The sequence below is a fragment of the Nothoprocta perdicaria genome, unplaced genomic scaffold (genome assembly GCF_003342845.1).
Source record: "Nothoprocta perdicaria isolate Ctin4 unplaced genomic scaffold, notPer1 scaffold_83, whole genome shotgun sequence".
Taxonomy (NCBI): domain Eukaryota; kingdom Metazoa; phylum Chordata; class Aves; order Tinamiformes; family Tinamidae; genus Nothoprocta; species Nothoprocta perdicaria.
In genome coordinates, this window is record NW_020456121.1 from 3,190,730 (window position 1) to 3,200,422 (window position 9,693).

The 9,693-nt window shown below is 41.5% G+C and overlaps 1 protein-coding gene across 1 annotated transcript; it reads right to left on the reverse strand.

The window, feature by feature from the left end:
- Positions 1–2,933: 2,933 nt before the first annotated feature.
- Positions 2,934–9,689, reverse strand: SCRN3 (secernin 3). Its single transcript, XM_026052054.1, has 7 exons — positions 9,516–9,689; positions 9,093–9,274; positions 8,608–8,807; positions 7,694–7,906; positions 5,915–6,077; positions 5,394–5,574; positions 2,934–4,080 (listed from the first exon to the last, which is right to left on the reverse strand). The coding sequence occupies exons 1-7, from the start codon at positions 9,687–9,689 to the stop codon at positions 3,925–3,927; spliced, it is 1,269 nt and encodes a 422-aa protein (XP_025907839.1). The 3' UTR covers positions 2,934–3,924.
- Between the last annotated feature and the right edge of the window lie 4 nt (positions 9,690–9,693).

A 9,693-nucleotide genomic window follows, 5' to 3' on the forward strand; every position in this document is an offset into this window, starting at 1 on the left:
TGCTGCCCTTTTAGAATTGCAAGAACTGTGTTTGTTTGTCTACATAAACCTTTTAATTGGTAGAGTGAGGGAAAAGAACCCAGATATTAACCAGAAAATGTTTTTTTCACTCATCTGGAATAGCCAAATTTAACTTCTTTCATTCTTTTTAAATGAGTCTTCTCAGTTTTTAATACCTAGGTTTTTACTGTACCTACCTATGAGTCTGCTTTGTATTAGGAATTAAAAGTGGTTTTAAAAGGATAAACTACTGTTCAAATAACAGCCTTTTGTGGTAGCCATAATTCCATGCAAAACTTAGTAATTTTTCCCAGTTGATCAGTCATTCATACAGCACATCTGGAGCGTGCACAGGAACAGACTCTTATCCCGCTGCATACATGTGCTGTTATAGAAAGTGGCATATTTTATGTGCTTTCAACAGCAAAGCGATGGGCATTTGTAGCAAAGATTCCACAAAAGAAAACAATAGCATATTTCTGTTACCACTGTTGAAAACAAATATATTGATTATTTTGGAGTAATTAGATATCCCTGGCTTAAGAGCATAAGCTTTGTAAGTATGTCTGGCTTCTAAAAACTGCAACTTCTCAATAAACCTGTTGTTGTTTGATTTCAGTTCTGAGCCTTGGTATGATGTGAGGTGTGGGAAAGCTGCATGAGCCTGTCAGATATTACAAGAAGTGTTATTTTCTGATAAATCTGTTAAAGTTGCTCTTGCATTTCAAATCTCCTGTTTCCTAGATCCATCCTTCACAGCTTTTAAGGGGCTATTAACAAGTGTTCACGAGTGTTCACATTAAAGATAACAGTTCTCTTCTAGCAGACTGTCTGCTACTGAAACCAGTGAGAAGCTAATTCAGATCTCCAAGAAAATTTCACATTGTCTATTTATCAAATATATATATATTTATGAATTTGGAAAATTCTTTGAGGATTAAAGAATTTGCTCTCAATTCAGTTGCCCAGCCCTACATGTAGTCACTGTTCTTGCTCTCTCTTTTCTCTCCTTTTCACCAGAATCCTACCCTTGCTATCCTTGCTTTGATTACATTTCAACAATGTGTACCTATTTGTAAGTAAGAAATCAGTCAAAATGTGTGTTTGTGGAAGCTCCTTGTTACAAATCTAATGAAGTGAACACGTTTAAGTGACATTAAATTCTGCGTAATGTTGTGACTGCTGGTAATCACACCATTGATATTGTTGACTAAGGAATCTATGAATCAATGCAGAGTAACTTAATCCAATATCTAAATTGTTAGGTCCTGCTGGAAGCTTAAAGTAGACTTTGATATTAGGAAGTTATTTAACCCTTATAACAGCCGATAAGTATTTGCTTCTAACAGCATCAGAAAGTGTTGGAAGTGTTACAAGTAGTTGATCTTATGAATGTAAATTTTATGTGTGAATTTTTAGTGATCAGAAATAGCTGTGTTTTAAAGATGAGTTCAGTGATGATTTTTTTTCAGTTTGAAAATTGGTTGGCTTGGGTTGAATCTCATTTAATTCACATGTTACAAGTCAGTGAAAGCATCCACTGAGCATGTAAGTACAGGGGTTTCCACAATGAAAAATGTGAATTGTTTTTTTTCCTAGCAGTAATCTCTATATAATTCTTATAATAGATAGGAGTAGATATGAAAATTTTAATTTTCTACTTAATATTTTTAGCACATTTTTGAGTAGTGATATAGTTCTTTTTAAATAAACTGAGATATACTTTTCTAAACTAAAAAAGGACAAAGATTGCCCTCTGGAGGACATTATGATATTTAATGTCTGCTTGTCAGAACAAGGTGTCTTTTTTTTTTTTTTTTTTTTTTTTTTTTTTTTTTTTTTTTTTTTTTTTTTTTTTTTTTTTTTTTTTTAATGCTGGTTTCATTGCCATTTTGTATGTTGCACTGAATGTGCACTATTAACACACTGGTTAATTACTGGGCTGCAATTAAGCAGCAGTGCTGTGATTAAGGGCTTGCTGTGCCACCTTCAGTGCTCTCATTGCTCTATAGGTGTGCAGTCTAATTTTGCTCAACTACCTGTACACTTGACTCCAGAGCTTTGCCTAGCATTTATTTCAGTCTTTGAACTTACTGAAGAGCGAGACAGCGGATGATCCAAAATAGGCCAAGGACACAAATGATTGCCAGACACAAACATCCATGAGGAAAGCAGGTAAATACCACATTTTATTAAATATATCTTCCAGTTGGCGAGCACACAGCGTCCTGTTGAACTTCTAGGAAACTTTGTTGTCAGTGAGACAGAAAAGGTTCACAGTGAGACTTGATTCTACTTTTGTAGATGATCGAACTTGCTACAGCCATTTGATACACAGCTTAGTAAAAAGTACATCAGTTGGAACTATAAAAATAGTTTGAAGATCTTTTACCAATTCATTATGTTTTTGTTATGGATCTGAACATGGTATCCTAATTTAACCTCTAATTCCCTGTAGGATCAGAAAGAACAAATTCTGGCAAGCTTATTTTCTCATTCACTTAGCAGCCTTCTGCAGAGCTAATTGTGCATGTATTTCTTTTGCCTTTTTTCCTCTCCCCTGTGGGACTATAGAACAACTTAGAAAATGAGAACACTGGATTTCTGTATCCACATCTTCAGAATCTAAAATATTCTAGAGCCAGACTCTATTTCATCACATTTTATCTATGTAAGAACACAAAAATGCAAAAGGACAAGCTACTGAATAAAACTGCTAACAGCTAAGTTGGCTGAAGACCAACTCTTCTTCTGAGCAAACACGAGTGTCATAGAATCGTAGAATGCCCAAGGTTGGAAGGGACCTCAGAGGTCATCAAGTGTCATTAAAGGAAAATAAAAAAAAAAAAAAAAAAAAAAGGGAGAGAGAAGAAAGACAGCATCAGCTCAGTGCAGTGTCCAAGCACTTGTCCAAGACAAAGACGTAACTGCACACTTAATTCTCTTAACATCACATGCCTATGAAGAAATGCATCTTTGGCTGTCTAGCTAGGGAAGCAGTGTGACAGACCAGTACTTCTGTGCACAATCAGGAAGGAAGAAATCCTGGCTAGAAAAAAAGCTGTGTTTAATCAACTCCTTGACTAGCATTCTTGGCAAGATAAGCTCTAGTTAAAAGCGTGAATATTAAGTGTAAAGTTTATAAGTCCTTTTGCATTTTACGCTGAATATATGAATACTGTATATCCCTGGGTATGCTGACCTCTTCTTTCTTGCTCCTCAGTTTTAAAAATGTAATCATTCAAGAGATATTTCAAAACAATCCAGTGGGATTGTAGAATTACAATAATGATGTGTTAATTTTATTAATAATAATGTAGAATTAATTTAACAATAGTCATATTGCCTGTAAATAAATATATTTCAGATTAAGGGAGAGCAAGGTAAGGAGATGGGAAAGTGGGAAGTAAACTGTGGTAATATGCAGGACGCTTCAGTTGCTGAATTTTATGTCATCAGATTTCATAACAAGTTATTTTACAATAGTCACTGATTTGTAACTGTGATTACGTATCGCTTTCCCTTTATTTGGTGCAAGTTCCATACTTTAGGAAGTCATCCAGCGTTACCATTTTAATTCCTAGAATATGAAATTCTTCTGTCCTTACAACCATCATCATCATAAAAGCTACGCAAGCACATAACAGCTGGAAGGGAGCTGCCCAGGTCAGGGCTGGTGTTTTTCACCCAAGGAAGGGATTCTAGTGGGCCACATGTTGTCCAAGTGCGTCAGTCAGGTAGCTTGGCTCCTCTGCAGAGCCCTGTGAGCACTGCTTCCCACCGTTTGCCCCCAACATGAGTGCACATCTCTGACACCCATGTTCCATGGTAACTGGTAGATGAAAAATAACATATAATCTATAGGTACCCTTAATTAGAAGAGCTAATTGCAAAGCAGAACTATGCTGCATTCACATAATAGCTTTATATATATAGTTTGAGTTCTTCTTCCACACACTGTGGGAAAAGGTTAGCAGCTTGGCTAGTGTCGAGACAGCTGTTTTGCAGGATTGATTCCATTTCACTGATTTTCTGTTTCTCCAGCTGCCGCATCTCTTCCAGCATCTTTTTACCTTTTGCCTGGAAAAAGAAGAGTCCGTATCTCACCAAAAGCTCTGCAGGGCTATGTAGTGTTCACCCTAACAAAACTTTGAAGTCTGGCTATCTTTTCAGCTCAAGAACTTTTTCAGTCTTTGATTAGAGCTTAGAAGTAGGAGAGAGACAACAGTTTAAGGAACAATCTCCCTGACTGTGCACTGATATTTGCTTCTAAGTTTCATTTCTAGTGTCTTTCTACATGTGGAAGTTTCTCTGTTGGAAACTGTTACTGACACATTGTTTTGGTTACTTCAGAATAATGTTTAAATGTTTCTGTTTCATAGTTGGCAACATGGAAGTGTCAATCAGCAGAATTACATTCTCTGTATCTACTGTGTTACTTTAATACACATTACTTTTGCACTGCAAGTATGTTTCAAAATGACAGCTGATATTAGTGCTTAGTATTTTTGGTGATACCACTAATCTTGAGAGGATGTACTAGTGACAGAAACACCATGACTGTCAGTGAGATGGTGATTTTGTGAATGGGAGAGCAAATGTCAGCACTGGAGAAGAAGGGAAAGAGGAGTAAAAAAGAGTGGGGAGCAAAAGGAGGGGGGAAAAAAGGCCTGCATGATATATTGCTGGAAGGTAAAAGGAACTGCCTTTATGACAGGAGTTGAAGGTTGCGTGGATGATGGGGACAAGGCAGCTAACTGCACCAAGGAAAGCTATTTCTAACAGAAAAACAGGTCTGCGTCGCTTTGCAATTTTCAGTGATTAGCCTTTTAAATTTCACTGACGTCAGAAGTGACATCCCATGCTATCCAATATCCTTGTTAAGGTTAGTTACAACTTGGTTATAAAATAAGTCATTAATCAGTAGTATTTAGCCTGGGGCAGTCAAGGAAATCTAAGTAAAAGGCAAAACCACTGTTTTTTCTTAAGCTGGCCTGCCGTTACGTGAAGTGCCTGGCAGGTCCGTTGGTACCGAGCACAGCCGGAAGGGTTTAGAGCAGCGAGCAGGGGTTAAGTGCTGCTGTCAGGAGCTGCCCACCTGCCTGCTGCTGTGTGACTAGTGCCAGGGCACGTGTCCTGCTTTCCTGCAAGCAGGCCTGCTGCAAGCAGCACCTCAGGCTTTTGCCTCAAGGCTCAGCCTGGGGCTACAGCAGAGCATTAATGACAATTTCTCAGCACTTGTGCAACAAAATATCTGCCAGATGACTGGCCTTTGATGCATTACAATAGTCTGCACCATCCTTTTAAGGGTATTAAATGGTATCACAGTAACAAAATGTGAGCAAGGAGCTTAAATAAACCACTTGCACTGAAATCTAATTTCATCAACATACCTTGCCACCTTCCATAACGACAGCAGCACTTTCATGTTTTTTGTAGAGCTCGTGTCTTCGATCTGGCTTAGTCTGAAAACGTGGTTGCTGCTTAACCGGATCATCAAGGCCAAATGTAGGGGAGCTGGTCTTTAACAATGGGGTTATATTGGGCACAAAAATGAAAGGCTTAAATACAGACCTAGAAATAGAAAATAGAACAGGTAGCCTTTACCAATACGGTTTTATTAGAATTGTCGAGTCAGTAAATTGCTGAATTTTCCCCCTCAGTGTATTTCTTTTTCTTCTCATGGAAGAAATGTTCCAAAAAAAAATCTCCTAACCCCTTTTTAATTCATTTCACCAACTAGGTTACATGAGCAATGTTCACAATGAGCCCCTCGAACCTCTATCCATTTTGTTCTCCTTTTGACTTATTTTTCCAGCAAAAATAATGAAAGAAACATAACTGGATGAAATTACACTATATTTTTCATTTAGACATTCATAATTTTATGTGCCAACGAGTTGTTCTACGTCACCTCTCAGGGTCTGGAGTTCCTGTGAAGTAGTGAATACAAGGGAGACCGGGCTCCTGGGGCAGCACGGACACCATGCTTCCAGTTGTCATGAATCCACCCTCCATATTAATGCCACTCTCTTTGTCACGAAGAATTTCCATCATTATTTCCGAACTAATAGAGCCTGTTTAGGACACAAAGGAGCTATTTACAAATAGCAATGTTTATACTGTCAACTAAACAGAAAGTTGTCTAAAACTGGCTGCTTTTTTGTCTTAATAGGCAATAAAAAGTTTAGTTTGTGTACACAGTAAATAAATAAAAAACACTCTATCAGCATACCTTAAAATGTAACACATTTAAGCATATGATTATTATTTTCCCTAAAGTATTTATTTTAAAGAACAGGCGCTAATAAGCTTTATAACTTTAAATTTATAACTTAAAAGCCACAGAATTCAACAAATCTGCAAACTACCTGAATCAAAGATCTTAAAATCAGCAGCAGTTTGTTCTTTGGCTGCAAGTTGGTCTAGCAGAAAAGAAGGTATTGCATATTTTTGACCTAGACTATTTTACTGTTTTGTATTCTCACAAGCAGGTGCTTATTTTTGAATGTAGATGTTTATCTAAAAATGATCTTCACAAGGTAAAGATAGTCTAGAAAAAATGTAATGCCACTGAATGAATAAAAAAGCTGGGAAGGAGAAAATAATAAACCAGGGATTTTACCTTTGCTCTAAACCAAATAACTTTTACTTAGGGCACCTATTTAGGATAAATCCAAGTTATATGAGGCTGATCACATGCATATCTAGTGTGATTTTATAATGGCCATGATAAATGTCTGAAAACAGGGATTTAGAATGAAAACACTGATAGAACCTTAGTATTGTTATAAGGCAGGTAAATACAGGTATTATGAAAATGCTTTCAGTATTCAGAACCTTCAATTCCCAAAATGAATGCAGGATTTACATGATCTCCAGAGCAGGATAGCAAAAGGTAATTCATGCTAAAACTGCTGTGATAGAGCTCAGCAAAATAAACACACCGGGGTGCAATTTTATTTTGGTTCAGATTAATTATTTCAAATGAACAAGTGAATATAGATGCAATTTTGAGTTGCTGCAAAAAGCTGCCAGGTGGAAGCAGTTAGAAGAGAAGTAATAGCTTTCCTCTATTGAAGTCTGGAAGGAAGGTTATGTGGATAAGTTAGTAATTAGCAAACCAAGGTGTCTGCTTAGAGTACTGAAAATCCTTTTATTCCACACAAGGTTAGAGTAACAGTTATAATGAAACCACAAAGATTTAAAAACAATCTCTTACAGAAGCCCAAAAATAATCACAAAATACGTATATGAACGCTGTGTCATTGTTTTAGGCTTGTAAACAAGTAGGGATAGAATAAGTAGTAAATAAGGTTCTGTCAGTAGCCAAGCGATTGAGAGTTTGGTTTAGCCAGAGTTTTTTCTTAGAAATACAGTAATAACGTTTAGCCTGTGGTCCAGAACTAGATCTTATGGGGTATTTAACAGGGTGGCCATAGTATGACCTTTATGTGTCGTTACTGTAGCTGTTATGTGTTAGATATTTGACCTATGTTTTATTTTCTCTAGCCTCAAACTGGCCAAAATTGGCAAAGGACTCCAAAGTTTAGCAGTTCACTAAAAAAAAAAAAAGGTTGTTTTTCACCAAATCATGAGTGATGACCTCACAGCAGATGTTTGTTTATGATTGAAATTAATGCAACTTATTAAACACTATTTCCTGCAAAAACAAACAACACATGAATGATACCTTTGTGTTTGTTCAGAAGTTTATAGCCTTCACAGTATCGGCCTCTGGACGTAGTCATTCTGGCAGTATTTACATAAGAATACGTGGCAGCAAAATCAAATTCCTTTTCCCCATCCCACCAGCCTTTGTTCTTTGCATATTCCCTCAGTTCTGGATGTTCTCTGTCAATCTTGGTTGTGATGGAGAGCTGATTGGAAATATTCCGTACACCACCTGCTTTTAAGGTGAAAAAAAAAAACCTTTCAGTATATCAAAAGCTTTTGGTTGGCCCTTTCTTTACATTTAATTTACTAGCTTACCGAAGCAGAGGATGCATTTAGGAATTTCCTACAAGATCTGTGTGATCTTGTGGTTTGTTTTTGGCGCTCACCTTTTCTCTCTGGCTGCTTTTATCCTCAGATCAAACTTCCCCACTGCCTCAGCTCCATGTCATTTACCTTCATTGCTGCCATCCTCTTTTGGGTTCCATCCTGATCGTTCCCCATCTCTACATGCTCCTCCTTACACTGTTCCCAAAACTTAGCTCTTCCTTACGAGTCTGGTGGGTGAATTGATCTTTAGGACAAACCGCACCGATCCCAGCAATATTCCGTATTCCCCAACCAGGCGTCTTTGATTGCCACCATGCTCAAAAGCAGCACTGCTGCTGTTCTCATGCTGGCCGTGTTGCTGTCCTCCCTTCTGAGGGCAGGAGTGGCTCCTCTGGTCTCAGGCAGTGCCCGGGGGTGCTGAGCGCCTCTGCGAGGCTGCTGCCCTGTCCGCACTGCGGGCCCAGCGAGCAACTTCTGCTCTTCTTGTACGTGGAGGCTCCTTGGATGCTTTAGTTAAACGGTAATGGAGAGACCTGCTAATTGCAATTCCACATATTTCCAGTGCGCTGGAAATATTTAAAAGGCTAACAAAGAGATCCATACCTTCCACTTTTTCTGCTGCCCAGTACTTTCCCGATGTCTCCAGTACCCAGGCCTCCTTCCTGTCGGCTATCAGAAAGCTGTTATGGTATGTGAAAGCCATATGGCTCTCCATACAGTTTCCTCCCTGTCCGTATTTCTCTAGCAAATCGACTATGACAGTAACGGCCTTTTCAGCTGTGTCCGCTCTCTCGAGTCCAAGCCTGGAACAGGAGGAAGACGTTACCTTTGGAATTAAACACCTTGAACACAACCACACGGAATAGGAAGACGCGACGGGCTGCGAACTGCGGGGCAAGGGGTGTCTTGGTGCCAACGGGACGGGCAAGAGCAGCTGGACAAGTCAGTGGGGCGCAGGGCGAGGGCCGGAGTTGAAAGGGACGGTGAAGGGGGAGCCGAGCGCGGCGCAGCGGAAGCTCCGTACGGGAAAGCGTGGATGCGTCGCTGCTGCCGCCCGCTGCGCAGCCCGGCCCGCGCGCCCCGCGCACCTCACCAGGTCCATGCCGAGCAGCGCCTCGGCGGCGGCCACCTCCTCGCGGCCCCACACGGCCTCGTTGCCGATGCACACGCCGTGCTCGTTGGCGCCCATCTCGGCGCCCCACAGCCACGCGGGCCGGCTCAGCACCACGGCGTGGGTCTCGCCCACCTGCTCCACCTCCACGTAGGTGCACTGCGGGCAAGAGAGCGAGGCCCAGGGGGCCCGTCACCCGGGCGGGCCGCCATTTCCCGGCGCGCTCGCGTGCGGGTGCCGCCATGTCCCGGCGCGCCCCCGTGCGGGTGCCGCCATGTCCCGGCGCGCCCCCGTGCGGGTGCCGCCATGTCCCGGCGCGCCCCCGTGCGGCCGGGTGCCGCCATGTCCCGGCGCGCCCCCGTGCGGGTGCCGCCATGTCCCGCGCGCCCCCGGTGCTGACCTGCAGCGCGGCGCCGGGCGGGTGGCGGGCGGCGGGGACGTACAGCACCTCCTGCACCTCGTCCGCCGGCCGGTCCGAGTTCTTGCCGAAGACCACGCGGCCCCGCGCCGCGGCGGGCGGCAGCGCCACGAAGGTGTCGCAAGAGCGGGGCGGCGGCGGCGCGGCCATGGCCATGGCG

Coding starts and splice junctions, on each gene's coding strand:
- SCRN3 (XM_026052054.1), bottom strand. CDS start 9,689: ATGGCCATGGCCGCGCCGCCGCCGCCCCGCTCTTGCGACACCTTCGTG. Junction 9,275..9,515: donor CGCCCGGCGCCGCGCTGCAG/GTCAGCACCGGG, acceptor TCTTGCCCGCAG/TGCACCTACGTGGAGGTGGA. Junction 4,081..5,393: donor TCGTTATGGAAGGTGGCAAG/GTATGTTGATGA, acceptor TTCTTTTTCCAG/GCAAAAGGTAAAAAGATGCT.